Genomic DNA, 20638 nt, shown 5'->3' on the forward strand with positions numbered 1-20638 from the left:
GTAAACAGAAAGACTGGGCTTGGCAATTATCTGTAGTGCTGAGGGTGATCCTATAACAGCCTGTTCTGTGGAGACTGACACCTATAGGAGCAAACAAACTGACCAATGTAGTAAAGACCTATGACTGTTTTTCTTCCTCTTCCCTTTACTTTTAATACTTGTCTGTATTAAAACTACGTATTTCCAGCATTGTTTAGACCTATGTAGTAATACAGGTCAGCTCTTCCATAGCGAAGCTCTGGGGTGTGCATTGATCAAAAGTTGCTGTTTTGAGCTTTGTGGAGTAGGGAGGGAGTTTGTAAGAAGACAAAAGGTAGGATTACAGTTTTGGCTTTATCATAACTTTAGTTGAGTAACTTAAGTTCTTGGTAGTTTTTTTCCCCATCTACTAAATAAGAATAAATCAGCTTAATTAAGCCATGTTTAAGGCCTTCAAGTAGTATGTGTAGAAACACTGGAATACGGGGTTCTATTGATTTACTTCTTGAGAAATCAATTTTGTGCTATTTTTCATCTCCATGCAAGAATAGCAGCTCGTAGTTTCTGAGTAGCTTGGAATCCTGTCCTTTGGAAACTGTTGATACAGCCTTCTATTGCTATGTCAGCATTGCCACGTGCGAATTTCTTAATTTGCTATGCACGACAAAATGAGTGGGAGCTACTTAAGAGTTCTAGTATTTTGCTTTCTATCAGTAGTTGGGAGGCTGCTGTTTGAAAGTTTTGTCAGTCTCCACCAAAAGCAGCTGGGCCTCAGGAAATTAAAATTTTGCCTGTGTATTTGCTCAAGTCCCAGACTGCAAAAGAAATACCCATCTCCAGGCCCCAGAAAACCTTGTTCAAATACAATTCTGCATGTAAATCAGCTACAAATCCTCTTCCAGTTACAGCAGTCATCAAGCTACCATGCAGGATACAAGAAAGAAAATAACTGTAACTTGACTGAGATATGAGCTGTTGCATATCTGGGTTGTGAATTAAGTTGCAGTAGACGGTAAGGTGCTCTGAAAAGGTGTATTTGAATGTCTATGGAAGTAGATGGAAAGAGTTGAGGGACCCCTTCCAAGAATTCTTTGACTTCTTAAACCAACATTGTGACTGCTCATTTATTTTTGAAGTGTCAAGTGGCTTCCTTTTGAGTTTCCTTTTATTTCTGTTTTTTCTGGGTTTTTTTCTAATCCAGGTGTAGGAATACTTAATTTGCTGTAAGTCCCAGAGTTTGTGTGTATCATGAATATTGTTCACATCGTGATGTCTAATTTGTTTTTTAACAGTAGTCTAGTTGTATTTATTGTGTTCTGCTGTGTCTGAGAATTTGAAGATAAGGTCTTTGTTACACAGATAAATACAAATGAGAAGTCAAAAGCATTGCATTATGGGTGCCTGCAGCCTTGGCTACGGTTACTGTTTGGAGAGGAATGATTTACTGGGCTTTGGGCCCCAAAAGAAAGTGAAGGAATAGGAAAGCCTTCACACTAGACATGCTAAGCCTGTAAAGAGCTGTTAACATCTACAAAAAATGGTTTAAAGTTGTGCTCAACTCTGTTTGGTTTGTAGCATATATTCGCAGTTCTCAGTGGCACATTTCTGCCCTGTGTTCTTTTTTTAAAGTATCCAAGACTTCTACAGCCCATAGTGCACCAAAGTTACAAAGTCTTCGTCAGCTGGTAAAGACCAAGAGAAGTCTCCTGTGCTCTCGGTGGCTAGGTCATTCCTCTCGGGCACTGAGGCAGTAAATAGCTCTTACCTGATACACTGAATTAGGCAGAATTCCAGCAGGGAGGGTGATGACTTGACTTTTTTGCAGATGCAAAAAAGGTAAACATGGCTTAATTGTGATCTTCCGCTACAGTATATTTTAAGACTATCAAATACTGGTGAGGTGGCAAAACTCTCACTGTCTCAAAACACAGTTACTGATGGTTTGTCTCAAATAGAGTAAACCGAACGAGTTTAGGCAGAAGAAAAGTAGATCCGGTGTCCCCATTTGTGTATTTGGACTACTTCTGTCAACAAACACAATTACTAGCAACTGTATTGGAGCACAATAATATATTAAGTTGGCTAAAGCTGAGATAGGAGGAAACATTTGGTAGTGGTAAATATAAACAGTGGTGTCTGGAAGTACAGCAGCAGCTTTCTCCTGGTTAGTCAGGTCACAGATTTTTTTAAAGGCTTCACATGTGTCTCTTGCCTTTTAAATCAAAACTAAAATCTCATTAAAACTGGTTATAATCCATTATTATTTAGGGGCTTATTAGGGCTGCACAAGTTCAGTGTTGAACTTCCTCTTAGCAGTGTAAAGGACATCCTGTTTTTCTAGCTGTTAGTTTTTTCAAGTACAGGAAAACAAGTCACAACACATAATTTTCTCAGTCTTTTTTTTTTTTCAGTGGAATAGTAAATTGACTTGGATACTGTATGTATAGGACCTTTTTAAAATTCAGGCAGTTGAAGCATTTGGGAAAAACAAGTTAAAACTGAAACTGCTGAAATGTCATGTGTATTTATCTCCTTGTATTGTCCCTTGTATCTGCTTATGCATCAGACCATCTCAAGGGTCTTGCTTTATTTCTAGTTTGCATGGTCTGCTGCAAAGTCCATTGTGAAGACTGGGTAGTTGATCCTCATCTGGAGGCTCTCTAAATGCTGTGCTGCCTTAGATTATTACTGTGAAAGAAGAAATGGGGATGGCAGGAAACAGCACAGAAAGGCAAACTCCTGCAAAATCCTTCAGGACTCTGGGACTAAACAATTCATCTGTGCTGCTACCATCTCGGTATTTGTCCTGCAAAATTTCTTCAGGAATGTCTAGCTCCACTCTTTTAAAGGCCATGTGCTTGGGTTAGGATCAGGATTTGGGGGGTACTCGGCTAGAAGGGTTTTCTTTTAAGTTGTGCCTGCTTTTGTGCTGTAAAAGCTCTTTTACAGAGGGTAAAATTTATTTGTTGATGTCACATGGAATTCTGCTAAGCCTGGAACATTCAAAGAAGATGGGTTTTAAATTTGGCTTCCCTTCTTTCTCATCTTGACAGCGTTTGAAATGACTTTGTTTTTCCTTCCAAATAACAAATGATCCTTGTGACTGTGTAATTAACTACACCTTCCCCTCCCCTCCTTTTATGGAGTTTCTTTTCCAGTAGCACAGCCCTGCCAGGAACAATACTAGATTGTGGTGCTGTTCTCGTCGTTGTCAGATGGTAGGCTGTTTTTGGTGTTCCTCCTCTGCAGTGCCAGCGCTATGTCCAGTTCTCTCAGCTGCTTCAAGAAGCCCCGGTTTGGCAAGATGCATCGGTGTCTTGATACTTGCTCAATGGCATCCACCACTGTCATGTTCTTGTAAATCATCAGGTAAGCCAAGACCAATGTGGCTGACCGGCTGCGACCCATAGCACAGTGAACCAGAACCTTGTCTGTGGAAACAAAGAGAGATGATGCAGAGATGACACTGGGTAACTTTTCTTTTTTTTGACAGTGAAGGTTTCTGTAGCACTCCTGCTGCGTTTGGTGGTTTGACTATCCTTACCAGCACTTTTGTAAGGCCCGTCTTTTTACAGGTGGGGAAACTGAGGCTGTAAATCTTACTGTAGTAACTGAACACCATCTACATTGGAGATGACACATTTAATCCTAAACCAGGTAACTTTGAATTTTTTTGTGAACAAAGGTTGCAGAGAAGGCCTGGGGGCTGCAGCCTTGCATTAAGTACCATAGCAAGCCCTGCTGCAGCCTCATCTTGCATGCCTTGCAAGCAGCGTGTATGTAATTCTGTGTTTGGTTTGGTACGTTATGGAACCATCCTTCTGTGAGGATAAATGGGATGCACGGAGGTGTCTTTCTGAGTTCTACCAGCTAGATACAAAAGCTAACCAAATTTGATTATTTTTTGTTGTTCTGACAGTAGTGTCCTTCAAGAGCTAGATTGCATCACTTTATGCCCAAATACTTCATTTGTAAAATACACCTAATGAGGCTTTTTTAAAGCTCAGTGGTATTTTTGAGGGCAGAGGATAAGAAGTGCCACAGAAGTTAACAGGCATATAACCAGGGGGATAGAAAGAAACCACTTCTTAACCTGTAGAAAAGCTTCTTTAGAAATCTCTGGCTAGTCACCCTTACCCTATCATGTCGAATGAGAGTAACTTTTCCCCACCACCACCTCCTCTCTGTTTTATACGATCGTCTCCTTGCAGTAGTGGCCTGTCTCGTATACTGTCAATGCAGAGTCTCTGCTAATAGTTTTCATCTCTGAATAAATGTGCCTCAAGATTTTGCTTTGTGACATTGGCTTGGTTTAACTTTGGACTTCCAGAGGCAGAGTGTCCTTGGGTTCAGGTACTAGCAAGGATGTAAGCCAAAGTGAAACCTTCCTCATTTGCTGTGGCTGGGGGGGGGGGGGGAAGAGAACAATAAGTGGGTTCAGGTCTGATTGACAGGTTTTGAAACACTTCAAAAGATTTCCAAAAATGATTCAGAGCCCTTGAGGGGGTCTCACAAAGGGTTGAACTGCTGAAGGAAGTAGATTTGGAGCACTCTCTAACACCCTGCTAAGCTGAATTGCCACAGGGAAAAAAAAAATCCTATCAGGGCCAATAATAGTTTATCTCTGTTAGCTATGCCTAGTGAGAAGTGTTGGGTGCAAAGCCATGACTCCTGCCGATTAACTCCTTTGCTTCCAGGCACAAGAGGATGTCTTGGCGCAAGCAGCATTGCTGTGTAATGGATGCATCAAGAACTGCCAACACTGGAGGATTAATGGTTACAGTCTGCATCCTAATACCAGCAGATAGTCTTAGAGGCATCTTGGCAAAATTCCAGTCTCTCTGATAACTAGAAGTGTCTCTTCCTCTCCTGGAAAATGATAATCCCTTCTATTATTACTGCAAATATTTGAAATGGATGAAAACTCTCATTTGTTCAGCCCTTCATGCTTCTCTTTAGAGCTTCCCACCTTGTAAATGGGTTGCTCTTGAGGTGATAAAATACATGATAGGTCAAGGAAGGCTTTGCTTTGTGTGGGTGGCAAATGCAGGTGATCTAGGAGAAAATGTACAGTTTTATATTGTGTTAACAAAGGCAAAAAATGGCCATATGACTTTCTGAAATGCCTCCTGGTTGTAGGAAAATGAAGTCCGTCCTTTCCTGTGTGTGAATATTCAAGATCTGACTGCCTGTTACAGCAAAACGCAGGGCCACGTCCCTTCTGTACTATTTAGTAGTCTTTTCAGTTCTGACGTAAGGACCGGTCTGAACCCTCTTCCCTCAAGAGGGAGTCCGCTCTTGCAGTCTTTGATTCTGACCGCTTATATCTATCCCGGCTGAATATAAAATGTCAGTGCACAGAGCCAGAGGTCTGCTGAGTGGTGACAGGTCCCTGAACTATTTTGGTCACTTGTTTTGGGCTTGTGTTTCTTGAAAATGTGTCTAGATGCAGCACTCGCTTTCTAGAGTCGGATGGAGTGATGAATGTTGAGGTGTCTTTGGTCAAGTGCCTTGGGTCTTTGTATCTGTCTCGTATGTTTCTTCTCACATTGCTTTTATCATCTCAGTTTTCAGTGTATTTTTTCCCATGATATCTTCACATGAAAACGGTATTCCCCTCTACTTTACATTCTGAGGAACTAAGACACCAAGGGAATGAGTAGTAAATCTGTAGCATAGAAGGGAACTTAAAAACCTCTTAAAATAATGTCTTCCTTTCAGGTTAATCAGGCCTCGCTGGGATAAATTTTAAGCTGGCCTATGGTCTGAATTGCATGTTTTGGGAAATATTCATGCACAGCTGAATGATAGCATGCGTAATTGCGAACAGTTCGAGTTTGCCTCTAAAACTTACTCTTACAACTGAGCTACTTTCACTGTTCTTAAGTCCATCTGCGCATGCTTAAATTCTGCAAATACTGCTCTGATCAGGGAGTTTCTTAACCACCACAAAGATTTTGAAGGTTAAGTCAGAATTACTGCATTAGGACTGTGTTTTGACAGCATCCAAATTGTCAAGCTTTCTGGCCTGTGGCAGAAAGAGGCCTCTTCATTTGCCTGACAACTTGTTTCAACAACATTGACTATTGAGCAGCTTCCCAGCAAAAAGCATTGTATGAAGACATGTATTCAATGAATTTGATCACTTCGCTGGCTACAGGTCACACCCCAAACTATGTGATCCAGTCAAAGCAAATGCATTAATACATACATTGTGGTCACAAAAGTCGAAACTTTTTTTCTTTTTCCCCTTTTCCCCCTCTTTGCATTTTCTAAATTCTAATGCAAAGTAGCAAATGAGTGTAATGGTGTTACTGATCAGAAGCATTTAGCACCGTATACTGAAGTCCCGCGTTATTACCACTGGAGATAGGTACTTGGTTACTTACTATAAAATCCTGTTCAGGAATCTGGATGCTATTTGTCAGTCACGAAGATGCACGCAAATAGTCCTTTCATTAGGCACTTGAAATACATAGCACCTTTCTACACTAGATGTGCATTCACAAGTAATGCATTTATGTTGTTGGAGGAGAGCACTAGTTACTTGCCGCTAGTCTTTTCTCCTGTAAGTGTAAGAGACATCAGTCTACTCTTTAGTCTAGCTTCTGGAGTCATTCTGTTGTTCCAATGTTGTTCCAATTTCAATGGGTATTGGAAAGCTATTGTCGTGCATTCAACCTCAATCTCGTGGGCCATGCATATGTGCCTTTATGCATATCTTTGGCTGGGATAGGAGATGTACATTTAGTGTACTTTTCCCTCATGAGAAATTTAAGAGCTTGCTCTTTTTCTTCGGGTGTTACAGTAATTCTTTATTTTATTGGCTCCATCAGAAAAGATCCTAACTATCTTGTTTAAAAACCATGTGAATGTGGCAGGCAGCGCACAGCTACAGAAATGGTTGCAGTTGGTAGTATCTACTTCAGTGCAGATTTTTTTTTTTGTCTCCCCCCTGCCCCCTATCCTTCCCTGCCTCAATATTTATTGGGATGCAAGGGTTTTTTTTTTCCTAGCCTTTGCTGCTTCCCTTGTGCTTGTTTCTTTACCTCCGTGCAGCAGACAAAGGTGTTACAGGAACAGGAGGGTGATGGGAGTGAGGAAGTCTGCATTTCTTATTTGAGCTACTCCAGTCTGATACTGACCTCTGGCCTCCAGCCAGGGCTAGACACAGGTGCGTGTGAGTTATCCACTCCTTCCCAAAGGCAGTGCTTCAGACATACTTTTTTTGAAATGCCAGGTACCTTTCTTCACAAGCAAGTAAGCTCCTGAAGCAGTTTCTCCTGCTATAAGGGCTTTGATTTTTAAAACTGAACTGCTTTCAAGACTTTCTCCTGAACAAGGGAAGGGACTGTTGCTGTAGACTGTACTTGCTGAAAGGGTAAAATTGTAAAGACCTGGCTGGCTATTGGGGGCAAGCTAGGTAGTAGCTGGCTGCAGCTGAGCTAAACAGCCAAGAACAGAAGCTGACACGAGGCTAGAAACTTGATATGTGACCCTCTGATATTAAGGGCTTTGTAGGGCAGCAGGAAAGTCTTAAGTTTCCCAGATGGTTTCTGGTAAAATATCCCGTAGTGATTTAAAAAAAAAAAAAAGCATGTGGGGGGAAGGAGTAGGAGTAATATTGAAAGCCAGTGTGAGGCCTAGGCTGTAGCACTTCACATCAGTGGAAAGCTTTCTGATAGAACACTGCTGGAGGTCAGCAAATAATGAATTGTAGTAATCAAGCTGAGAAATTACAAAGGCTTTAATGAAATGTTTCTAGATCTCTGCTGTCAGAGTTGTTTCGGCCCCCTGCTGCTTGGAAGATGGCAGAGAGAAATCTGTTATAGCTTGGGGTAGATCTGTTGGCCAGGTAGGAAGATGGTTTTTATGTTTGTAGAGTGAATGTAATGCTGCAGAGCGTGAAGCTGTGGAGTGACAGCCTTGAATCTCTGCAGAGCACTCCATGTTCCACTCCCACTGCTATGCAACCAATATGCATTAAACCTTTCTTAATAGGGACTACTTTGAGGAAAAGACAGCTAATTCGTGGAACCTATGCAATGTCTGATTGTTTCTGATGTGTTTATGAAGGAGTCAAAACAAAAATCTCTATCAGACAGGAGACCTTAATGCAAGCTGTGATGTGGACTTCTATCAAAGTGCTTGGTAAGGGGCTCTTGGGCTGGTACCAGCTCTGCAGTGAGAAAGGTCCTAGTTACATCACTACCTTCTCTTAAACTAGTTCCCTGCTACTAGTTCTATATTCTCTGTTAAACTGTATTGGACTTGTTTCATTCCCACAAGGTTGAATGCCGTGGAACTATGCTTATAATCAGATGGAGTAAATACCGTACTGTTTTTAACCATTTTCAGCACCCTCCTTACTTCTTTCATCCTGAAGCGCTTTATCAATGAATTTAGAAGCTGAATAAAAGAACTGGCTGAGCTTGAAAGTGGGGAGATCATCTGCTTCCACTCCGTGGTACTCCACAGTCATGTCGTGATAATAATCTGGTCCTGTGTCCACGTTCCGCTGACCATGGGCGGCGTTGAGGATGTGGGTGAAGCCTGCTTTCTCAAGGCTGTAGCGATCTAACGCAGTTTTCCTGTTAAAACAAGAGCTGTCACGTAAGTGAAGAAGCTTCTTCCCAGCAAGCCAGAAAAAAAACCCCTCTGATTTGGTATGTTCTAAATGTTAATGAAACTGATAATGCTTCAAAAATGCATCGTTTACCATTGTACAGATTTTAAGATACTGTCATTCACAGTGAATGATCTTTCTGGAGTTCATAACTCTCTCTCCCAGGTCCTTAGAGCACCTTAAAAATGACTTTATTTTCCTGGCACCTTTGTAATGTAGGCAATACTGGCTTCTATCCATCTTGTACAAGAAGAAACTCGAGATACAGAAAGAAACAGAGTGAATTCTTTAAAGTCATAAAAGCAAATCAGTGGCAGAACTTGAAATAGGACCCATGAATGCTGCTTTCCCCTTCTGTCCAATCAATTGATAGTGCAGAACTAATAAGAGGCAGTGATATGTGAGTAGTAAGATCATCTGGGATTCAAAAAGAAAGCTCTTCATCCCTAAAAGAAGTTACTGAGTTTTTTCTCCATTTCTATTTTGAAAAATAAAAATAATTTTAAAAAATAAATACAATTTTTAAAATCACCCTTCTGTGGTCACAACTCCCTATCAGGTTTCCTTTTACTGTCATGTTTGGTTAAACCAGAGGTCTAAAGCAAAAAGAACTAGATATGGAAATTGGATATTAGCCTTCAGTGAAAACTGAAAGTCATATATTTAGCCCAATATTCTAATTTATTGTTGTCCTCTCTTCCCTTGGACAAGGGAAGCCAGGAGAGGAAATCCTAGGGTTTTGTGTGCCCAATACCCGCTCTAAGTGCTTGCCAGCACCCTGAAATACCTCAAAAAGTGCAGAGTTTTTAGACAGGCGTGTAAAAACTTTTTTGTTCCATTACAGAAAGCTTTTAATTTTGGAAAGTTTTGTTCTGGAAAAGCTGTCAAGTTTCATTAGTGCCTGGGAAGACTACTGAGCTTTTTACAAAAAATTGCGTAGGCTTTATTCTGTTAATATATTTTCACATAACTACTGCTGCCATAAATGAATTAGCGCATGATGTGAAACAGCTTTTTCCAACCAGAAGTACCTCTCTCCATGAATGTTTCCTGAACATTTCAATGTGTAAATGCAGCTGCTGTCACACAGGACGTTGTGGTGGGCTACCTGTTGTGTTTCATAATTCTAGTGGTGATAGCTCAGAATGGCTTGTAGTTGACTCCACCTTCCCAGCCTCTGTCGAAGTCAAAACCCCCCTTTGAGCAGTCAAGAACCTCGTGATTACAGCATTTAACTGGGATATGGCTGCTGAAGGTCTTACCTATGCTCTTTCTGATTTAAATTAAGCTCATGACAATTGGCTGTTCTGAGTAGACCTTTCTCCCTGCAGAAATTCCTTTCTGGTCAGGAATGATAATGTCTTGTCTCTGCTGGCATTTTTGCTATGAGATGATGTCGTAAGTCCCATATGCGATGATTTAAAAAATAAATAAAAACTGGAGTTAGTGTGGTGATGCCTGCCTAAGCTCGGTAGACTCTGGAGGACAGAGAAGTAGCAGCATCTTGCTGCTAGTGCTGTGACTTGCCACCTTCACCTCAGGTTAAATAGTGCTCACTCCTTCCCTTTGTATTCTTGTTGCAGTGATTGACCTAAAAAGATGTTACTTTTTCTCCCTCCTTTTAGAAGACTTGTGCCTTAGGATTCTCTTCAGGTGGATATGCTCTATACACTTTGCCAGCAAAGGCACTTCAGCTCTGGATATAAGGATGGCCAGTACTTAAAAAACAGATTAAATGTCCTGGCCAAAGAGTAAAGGTGCAGTGAATAACTACTTCTCTTGGTTTTGATGTGCTTGAGGCGAACTACAGATTCTGCTTTCAAATTAAGTCTTACTTTGTTTCGCCTCCCTGATGCTGGGATAGAGAAAATACATTTTCCATTCACCAGGCTTGGCCCAAAGCATGTATCCAGCGAACTATGAAAGACTGATGGTTTCAGGTCAGAGACCTGTGCTCAACTAGAACCCCTGCAAGTGGAGACCTACATGCTGAATAGCAAGTAGGACTGCGGTGTAGTTAGGGTCAGTGAAAAAACAAAGTTTTTGATGGACTGTAGATACTGCCAAACTTTGGTTTCTGCAAGCACTGCTCAGGCTAATAAATAGCATTTGAATTAAACGATGAAGTTGTTCTGAGCAAGGACAATGTCAAACAATAGGTCACATGACAACATTAACATTTGACACTTACATTCATCTGAAATCCAATTTTCCTGTTTCCTTGATTAGGTTCTCAGGAGATTGCCTTTTGATACAGTGGGTGCATCTAATGCATTTGTTTCTGACGGTCGCGCTCACAGTCTTGTTCTGTGTCTTAGGATCTCATTTTTAAGTGTTCAGTGGCCCCAGTGTTTCAACGGGTATTCAGAAAGAAGGGATACTGTCTTTCGCTAACTGCATAAGCAGTCGGCTCAGTCTGGCCAAGTTCCTGGGAACTTCCCCCTCCACCTCCCAGTCTTGCCTGTAGCTGCATACTGTGAATTTGGGGCCTGGGATGGGATTAATCCTCCTCCTTTCTATTTAATCAATTAAAGGCAGTGCAGTTAGGTGTTCATTTTGCATCACAATTTGCATTAGCGTGGTCTGGCCCTTGGCCTGTTGGAGTTTGGGAATACGCGTGTTGTTACTCTGTTAGATCACTCTGTTTCCCATGGTTTGGGCTGGAAAGGGAATGAGAAGCAGCAATGGATCAACCTTGAATGCTGTTGCAAAAAGCCCATAATGCTCAGATGTAACTAAATCATCTTCTGTGAAATCACTTATTTTTAAAGTAAATTATAAATGTACCAAGAGGGTTATCTACTCCACTGGTTTTGGCACTGAAGAATTTGTACTGTTTTCCTCAATGCTTGGAATAGGCTGATTTTAAAATGTTACCTGCTTTTTAATTACGCTTGATATGTAAACTGATTAGCAATATCCTTTTGGACTGAACGTAACCTTGCCCAATATAATCTTTTTCTTTATAACATGGATGCACATTTTCTTCTTTCCTCTGACGTTGCGAATCTAGAAAACTTCCAGAAAATGAATGCTTAGTGTTGAGCACTCAAATCTGTTAAGACCTCCATATTTTCACGGGAATAGATACTCAGACTGTGCTGTGTGTAGGTGTTGTAGAACCCGTCAGTGGAACCAAGATCTAAAACATTTGCTCTGGCTAAGTGGAACATGGTCAGTGTACGTCCTGTGGGTGTGTGGCTTGTGCGTCTGCAGGCTGAGCTATTGCGTGTGATCTGTAAAGAGGATGTCGGGCACCTTTCTTCCAGCGGATACCCTGGACAGTATTATCTATGGAAAGCTTTTCCTAAGGTTTCTAAGACACAATGTTGCATAGAGATGTGAGGAAACAGTTATTGTGCAATACAAAATAGGGTTCACTGGACTGCGAGAGGTGCCTGCCTTGGGCTTTAGAATCTGCATCTTTTGAAGAAGAGCCTTTTGAAGAAGGCTGAAGTAACCCTTAATCTTTTTAAAGAGCAAGAGTGCTTGGTTTCAAACTCAGTATGGAGATTAGGAAGCACTTACGCTCTTTCTCCTTTCTCCCCATCCCCCCCAGACTTGCACTTGATAATTATGTTTTCATAAAAGATATCTCTACTGTTCTTTCAAAAATTTTCCCTGTTTTTTTTTTTGTGTAAAACCTTTCCCCAAAAGCTAGGCAGACAGCCCAGTTGGACCACCGCTTGTCATACTGACCTGGGCTTGTCTGCTTTTTCACTCCCATCAGCTGTCTTTTTACTTTGCCCATTGATCATAAATACTGTTGGGCAGGGATGGCCTGTGCTGAGATTCTGACACTGCCATAATATAGGCAGTTAAACTTGAGGTCATGCTGGGTCTGCAGCATGTTGATTGCCAGTTAACGGAGAGCAAGAAACAGGTTGTTAAGCCTTCATATAGGGGGACCCATATGCTTGTAAGTGGAAATGTTACTGTGCCCTTTGACGTGTTTGCTTGGACTGCCTTTAGCCATCAGTGAACGCCGGCTTTGTGTGACGGGCTGGCTTGCTTTCCAACCTCAACTGAATCCGTAGTGTAGATGCCGTTGTGGAAGCATCCCTCATTATCTGTTTACTTTAATCAGAGCCTAACTCTTTGTGTGTTTCATCATGTGTGATAGTCCTGGTTACGTCCCAAGGGGGAATGCTTTTGGTCTTCCTTGCAGTTTTTACCATGCCTGAGGTATCAGTGTTTTAGATGAAAGGAAGGAATAAATCAAGCATAAATATCTGCAAATATCTGATTGGTTGAGGTGACTAATAGCATAGGCTCATTCAGGGGTATATGAATCATATATCTTACTGGAGGATTTATAACTCTATTTCTAATTCACTTTCAGCTAGAAATGGCACAGATTTTTTTTTTTTCCCCTTGCAGTTGGCTCACTACCAGAGTTTAGTAGTCAAGCTAACAATATTCCTCTTTTTCCCTCTTTGGGTGCTGCTGTTTCCTAATAAATTGCAATTAATATTTCCATTTTTGTGATTATGGTTGAATTTTAAGTAGCCATTGTAAATAAGAGTTTGCTACAAATGCCAGCGTAGGTGAAGCCATAAGCATTTGACTACTCTTGCAATTGATTTCATTTTGTATATCTCCACCATCTGTGCTATTAGCACTTGATTTCCTCTTACACGGTGCAGCTGTGGTCTCCAGTGTCTGCCTTGAATGCCTTCCTTTGCAGAGAAGGTGAAGTGTGGCACTGGGAGATAACAGTGAAAATTTCGGTATAATTCAGTTTAGTAAGAGATGAACTGGGCAGATTGGTCCCTTGTAAAAACTCATCAGCTCTCCAACTCGGAGCACATAAACATATGCTAAAAGTTAAGCATACCCAGAAGTCCTTCTCTCCATAGCAAAGCATGTTAAGCAAAAGCTCGGTGCTTTGCTGAATCAGACCCTGCATTTACTGTAGGACAGATGGACTCATAAACATGTTTTTAAAGTTCTGAGGCAAGGGGGAGTACTTTGATATGGGAATGCCACCTAAATGGTGAAAATTGGAGATAAAATCACTTTCGCATAGGGAGATACTGATAATAACAGACTATCACCAAGAGGGAGAACTGCCCTAAACAAGAATGTCATCCATTCTCAGATGGTTCCCAAAAGACTATATACCTCTCTTGGGTTGTGCAAGGGTAAGTAAAGGGCTTGTCCAAGACTTTAACTGTGCCTGCTGTCAGTTTTAAAGCTAAGATTCATAGGAATAAAAGCAAGTGCTGTAGCAAACTCTGCCTTCTTTTGGAAGCAACAATGTAAGTAGTAAGTAGAAGAAAATCCTTCCTTTCAAGTTGCTGTCTCCAGTGTACCAAATCCCTTCTCTCTCTTTTCAAAAATACTGTCATAACAAGCTTTAGTCCCAGCCGCTTTCATCAGGAAGATGCCCAAACCAATGGAGTTGGAAGAGAGGGAAAAATAACTTGCAGGCACTGCAGCCTGCATTTCCACATCAAGTATTAAGTATATTAAAAGCAGCTAACAAAGGGAAGAGAAGGCGGCTCGTGATGAAAACCCAAGTGCATCTAAAGGAAGGGAAGTAATCCCCCGAAATGCCTCGTGAGGGTGTGGGCAGAGCAGCTCCCTCCACAGGTAAGTCAGCACCTCACAGCTGGTACCGGTCAACCAGATGACTGGTATGCTTACAAGCTCTAAGTAGAGCCAAGTCTCTTAAGCTTCGTGTGAAGGTTGAGCAATGCAAATGTGTTTCAGTATAGACTGTTAAAGCCACAGATTGATGTGACCCAGATTGACAAAACACAAGGAAATCTGAGGCAACATGTTAACTAGAAGAGGAATCGTCTCTCTCAAACTTTTCCATTTTCTTAAACGCTGAAGGAAAGCTCGACGCAGGATGATAATTTACCAGATGGTCAGTGTCAGAAAGAAGCTTCCTGAATATAGGCAATACTGACACTTTCTTAAGAAAATCTGGCAGTTCCCCCTCCTGAGGAGAGATGTTGAGAATTTCCAATAATACTGACCCAATTTCCTTCGGTAACTCCAGCACTGAGGGAATCTAGAGATAGCGTAGCATTGTATCCCCTTTTCCTTCTGAGGTGTTGCTCCATTTCTGTGGGTACCTCCTGTTCAGTGTGAATTAAAAGAATTTTTAGGTACCACTGAAAATACTGAACAGGATCTTCATAATATGTGGTAGAAAAAGATTTAGTAGTCCATTTTCCTCTAGCCCAAAAGGGTGGATGTTGTTTTTGTAAGCGATACAACCTAGATAGAGCAAATACCTCTCTGCTTTTTATACAGCAAAGGCATCAAACACATGTGACGTAGCCAGTCGGTTCCTGGTCTTGACTTCAGTCGCTCACCAAGTGCTAGAAATCACCTGTAGACAGAGATGTTGTTGTGTGAGGAAGTGTTACTTGTCGTGGAAACCGTTGCTGCTTTAAGAGGTTTATGGTCCACTGTTACAGATCTGATTTTCTGGATTGTTAAACTGCTGTTACAATTGGCAGATTCTCATACTAACAGAGTTGAAACTGTGTCCTCAAGAGTGTTGTTATAATTGAAATCTGCATACACTCCTATTTTTGTATGATTAATACTGGTGTAGATCCTAGGAGTTCATAAGGCTAAACAGTGGGAGGTAACTATTTGCTACCCTGAGTGAGTCCCATCTGTTTTCTTCTAGATCAGTATAAATTGTCTTTCTACTTGGTCGCTTGGAAAAAGCCATGCTGTATTGTTTTTCCAGAGAAAGGGAAGAGGAGAGAATGAGTTTGTTAAGCGTATATTTGAAGTTTAGTTACATATTTTAATTACCGTACACTCCAATCTGTAGGTTTGAGTTACTCATGTGTCTTGTTGAACCTTACCTCTGTTAGTTCTCAAGACCATAAGCCCTGGGGCTCTACTGGGACAGACACAGACCATAGCTTTCTTGAAGTGCAAGCTCAGTTCAGCTGCGTATCCAGGAAAATATTTTTTGTATTTAACCTGTGAGGAATTACACTCCAGAAGATTTCTTTTCCTCTGGGAGTAGTTTGAGAACACAGAACGACCTGAAATTGTGATCAGGCCTTAAATCCTAATGAGAGCTAGAGGATGGTTAAGAAGAAAACAAAACCTTGGGAGGCCTTTGTCTTCAGCTAAAATATTCTTTGAAATTCAGAAATGTGGAACCACGAACACCATCTCAGGTAGTAAGGCGATCACTGAAGAGCCGCAAGAAGAAACTACAAGCTGCATAACTGGCAGAGGTTTTCCATGCGATTGCGGTGAACCAAGCAGGCTTGGGATCAGCCAGTAAAACTGCCCATGCAAGTAACCTGGTGACCAGTGAAAGGAAGGAGCAGGACAAAGCCGCTTTCTATTCCTTTAGAAAGCTCTGGATGCGAGGAGGATACATGCAAGCACTAATCCTGGTAGCAGATGAATCAAAATCTTGGCAAAGCACGTTTTATTCCTATCAGTGGGCTGTCTCCTACAAGTTCCAGTGTCTGGTCTTTAAAAGTCCTTGGAACTTGCTGGAGGAAAATTTCAGTTGGAGCTGAACACAGCATGTTATATTTTGAGGCTTTGATTATTCAGGGCCTGACAGGCTCATGGAGATTTCATTGCCTCTGGGCAACATCTGCAGCGAAGCCTTGTAACAAAAGAATTGAGTGGCCTCACAGGGCTCCTTGATAGCCTGTATTGCATTAGAAGGAAGATGTGGTTACGTAGTCAGGGTAATTAATTAGCATTTCCATAAGCAGTCACAAGTCCTGTTAACCTTGTAAATGCAGGACGCAGGAATGAAGCACAGATGTGAAGACTCTGAAGATAAACTCTGCATGTGTGTGTTCACTTGATTTTGTTGATGAGCTCCACTAAATTCTTTCAAGATCAACCTTAATTTAGCATGGCTAAGGATGCAAATACACCCAACATCTGTTCACGTCTCTGTGGCAGCTCTTTGGCGACCAGTGCTACAGCAAGATCTTAAAATAAAACAATACAAAAACCCCTGCCACACTGAAGGGGGAAGCTGTTGGTCAGAAGTAAGATGTGGAGCTGGCTGAGAAAAGATATAGAGGTCTCTGGACTTTGCCTGCTTCAAATCAAATTCTAGTTCTGGTAATGAAAGCTGCATCTTGCCAGTTCTCGTCTCAGATTTTCTGCTACTGGGTGTCAAGTTTGCCCTTAGCCGGCTGACAATAGTCATTCTCTTGCAGGGAGCCTCATTTTCTGGTGAAGTTTTACTTCTGTTCACCCCCCACCTGCTCCCCACTTCTTCTTCCTTCTCCGTTGGCTTTCTCGTACTTTTGTCCTGGTCATGCGGGGGGACTTGTTTCCCCTTGAAGCACCATTGCTTTTCTGCCTGACTTAAACCCGTCTCCTGCAGAAACAGAAAACTGCCCAGCGTAAGTGGGTGTAGCTCTAAGTAACTCTCAAGGAGCTTGTTTTTCTGTTTCTCTGGTTAGTTTGTACAGAGTGCAGGTGTGTATTGTATTCGAGTTGTGCCTCCTAGCATTAATTACATACAAGGTGTAACAAGCCACTGCTACAGGAACGATTACATGAAAGAGTCAGTGGCTGGTGTCCGGGGCTTAGAGACTGGCTGTCCAAAGACCTGTTGTCTCATTAGATCCCTTTGCTCAGAGGGCAGAGCTGTAGCTTCATCACAGAGATAAGAAGGAAATTATTCTAATGGTTTCATTCAGAATAATTCTGCTGGTGATTTTGAACAAGGAAGCAGGGGGATAAATGCTAGAAGAGGCTGTTCTTTACACTGAATCTTGAGTTAGAAATATCTAACAAGAGGGGCAGGGTAGGATGGAGAGAACACAACTCAACCTCCTTTTCCTTTGTTCCTGAGTCATTTGGCCAGGCTCTTCCCATGGCTTAATTTTTTTATTTCCCCCCCTCCCCGGTCTCTAAAAGTGGGAGCCCCAGCTTGGTTAAAGCCCAGAACTCTTGTGTGTCTTGCTGTTGCCTCTGGCGCCACAGAAGTAATTGGTCGATGATATTAGGAGTCTTGTAACTTTCAGGGCTGTATATCTTTCCTCTTTTATAAGCTGGCAACAGATGAATTTTAGGAGCTCTTAAAAAAGTTATTGAGAACTTTGGAGCCAGTGGGGCTCCTGCTTGTGCCTTACAGTGATGATGTAAAAGCAATGTCATGTTAGCGCAGGGTGAAGAGGAAAATGGGAAGGGGACCAATAATGCCTAAGGGGTAAGAAAAGCTCTCTTGCTCTGCTCAGGGTTTGGGTTGGAGATTTTCTGATGGCATGTCTCGCTGCTGCAGCAATCATCTCTGCTTGTCAGAATAGGCTGTTTCTAGCTTAGTCCTGTGCTCAGCAGGGCTAAGTCTGTTTTGTGGGTTTGGTTTTTTCCCAAATCACACTTGGTCTGATCGGTGAGGCACATCTCTGCAGCTCTGCCTTCCACAGGGTTCTGTTTGTTTTCATCTCTTGAGCAATTTGGAAATGCGGAGTGCTCCGTGTACACAAGCACAGGCTTGGAAATGCAGAAATACCACTGTGGGCTGAGCTGTCTCTCCAGTCACTTTTCAAGAATTACATCTTACGCTTAAACCAACCTAAGCCGTGGTCCTACACATCTAGGCCATGCTCTTCTGCCAGTGTAACTGCGGCAGGACTTTCACTCAGAGATAAATGACAAGTTACTCCTTGAAATGAGACATTTAAAAATAGATTGTGACTAGCGTCAATCTCTGCAGCCTACGCTGGTGCCACAACTGCTCCTGTTACTCAGTCTTTAACAGTAGACCCCGCTGCACTTACCCAGCGCTTTCTTGAAGAAGCAGCAACAACGGACACTGTGTCTATATCTGTAAGGGCCATGGCAGGCTCCGATTGCTGTATTGAACTCTGGCATCTATCAGTAGCTCATCAAATCTCATTGTCACCACTAAATACTAGTGAATGGGTAGGAGGAGGAAAGAAACACCCTGCTCTGTTGGTGAGCTGTACCTGGTACAGCTTAGTCATCTCCTATGTAGAAGAGATGTACTATGTACACTTACTCATCTCCTATGTAGAGGTTGGGCCAGACTTCATTGACATGAGTGTACTTCGGGCATCCTTTCCAGAAGAGTCGCTCCAATTCAAATGCGCCTGGGGTACAGTAATCCTCATCAGGATCTACTTTGATTGCTGTGTATGCATTTTTCTTCGCAGCGTTCAAACCTGCTGATGACATCTTGTCCATGGAGCAGCGTGCTCAGGATGTGCAAGAAACTGGAACGCAACCAAAACAGAACGTTAAGCACAAAGCAAGCGAGTTCTGCTCCAGTTGTGGGACACTGGGAGCAGCACTGCCCAGGCGTGACTGGGCATGGTGTGAGATGGATGTACCCGCTCTGTGGCGGATGCAGATTCGCACCTGGATTTCTGCCTCCCCTGAACTAGGCGAGGAATACTTTGTTGGATGAGCTAACCAGCAACAGGAACAAAAGCCAAAGGTTTGTGATCACCAAAGTTCGGTCTCCACTGGGAATTTGTTTCCTAGAAAATCCACTGGTAAGAATTTGGTAGGTCTAGCAGCCTGATCCAAGGGATCTAGAGCAGCAGGGGGAACTGGATGGGGGAAATTTAAGATGTTTCTTTATCGTTAATTGCGAGTCTCCTAAAGGCTTCTCCTTTATGTGATTTTCAGCAACTCGGGGAGATTAAATGAGTCCATTCAGGTGAACGCTGTGTGTACCTGTTCTGCTCTTTCAAGATCTTAATGCAGCCCTGCACACTGAACCTCATAGGCTGTTTCCTGGAATGGGAGTTTGCCTTTTGGCGGCACCACTGACTGACTGACAAAATATTTTTTAGCCAGGATGGGCTCAAGGACTTCCTTCTTTTCAGGCTCACTCTCTTTTTTTTTTTTTTTTACCTGGATGCACACATGGCAAATGGGTTGGAAGAAGTACTGATGAACGTGTAATATAAAAGGGAGCAATGGAGCAATGTTATCCTGTAGCTAAAATCAGAGTATCATTAATGTTGCCAAAAACAACACTCTTTGCCTGGCCATGTTGTCAGAGCTGTCTCGCTCAGAACTGACAACCTTAATGTCCCATGTGTTTGAGCTATCTGCTAGTATTGAATCCCTTGGTGTCGGCTTTACACATCTCTTGAAGCTCCAGATTCTCTCTTGCTTGCTGCGATTTCCTCAGCTGCTGTCCCGATTTAGACTTTCCCCTGTAGAGTTTGCCTCCCTCAGCTCTGGAGTCAACAGTTACAGCCCAGTTAAGTGGTCTCCCTCCTCCCCCACTTCCCCAAGGCTGTGCCTTACTTAGGAGCCGGGCACTGATCCCGCGAGCAGCGGGAGCTCAGAGGGCAGCCTAAAGTTTTCACAGAGCTGGTGAGTGAAGTTAAAGGCCAGAGACTAACTTGAGCCTCAGCGCCTCCCTCATCCATTCCTTTACGAAGGCACTGCCTTAGGACACGGCGGGTAACCATATGTTTGCAAGAATATTCTTGTCTCTTGGACAAGTGGGTTCTTTGCATCCATGTTTAACTTTCCTAATCCCCTGCAGCTGAAGTATCTCAGCTGAAAGCCCAGCGAAATACGTGTGATACAGAAACCCTTGCACCAGCAGCAACCACGGCAGCCGCTGCAGGTGCAGTACAGTTGCAAGGGTGCAGTGCTGTGCTCCTTAGCTCAGGTGTGGCACTGCACTGTCCTGCCAGAGGAGTCAGCCGGTATCCCCACACGTACAGGGTTGGGTGTGTTTGTCAAGGGTTTCTCAGATTATTTTTTTTTTATTTTAATTTTTTGATTACTTGAAGAAAACTTTTCAGGGGGAGACAGATAAGGTACAGTACATCCATGTGTTCTCAGTAAAGAAGAAGAAGAAACAAGGGAGTGGTTGACAAGTGATAAAGGTGTACGTCAGAGCTTTTCAGTCCAAATTAATAGCACTGGAAACTCTGCACATTACCAGACAAATACTCATGTCATAGATCCCTGCACAATGTTGTGAGGGACATGGGTGTTGTAGTGTCTCCTTTGGTTTTCTTCTGTGGATTTGTACATTTCTGAAGGCAAAGTACGTTTTGTTCTGCAAGTTGT

At 42.4% G+C, this 20638-nt stretch overlaps 1 protein-coding gene across 1 annotated transcript in view; it reads right to left on the reverse strand.

Annotated features, from left to right (window-relative positions):
* Nucleotides 1–1972: 1972 nt before the first annotated feature.
* The window catches only part of DUPD1 (dual specificity phosphatase and pro isomerase domain containing 1), a 25731-nt gene continuing 7065 nt past the window's right edge, over nt 1973–20638 (reverse strand). The window contains exons 2-4 of the mRNA XM_009322459.1: nt 18597–18810; nt 8350–8570; nt 1973–3410 (exon numbers count right to left, since the gene is read on the reverse strand). Coding sequence (XP_009320734.1) covers nt 3163–3410; nt 8350–8570; nt 18597–18781 — 654 coding nt within the window. The 5' untranslated portion in view covers nt 18782–18810 and the 3' untranslated portion in view covers nt 1973–3162. The remainder of the gene's footprint in view (nt 3411–8349; nt 8571–18596; nt 18811–20638) is intronic.

This window comes from Pygoscelis adeliae, unplaced genomic scaffold, assembly GCF_000699105.1.
Source record: "Pygoscelis adeliae isolate BGI_AS28 unplaced genomic scaffold, ASM69910v1 Scaffold244, whole genome shotgun sequence".
Taxonomy (NCBI): Eukaryota; Metazoa; Chordata; class Aves; order Sphenisciformes; family Spheniscidae; genus Pygoscelis; species Pygoscelis adeliae.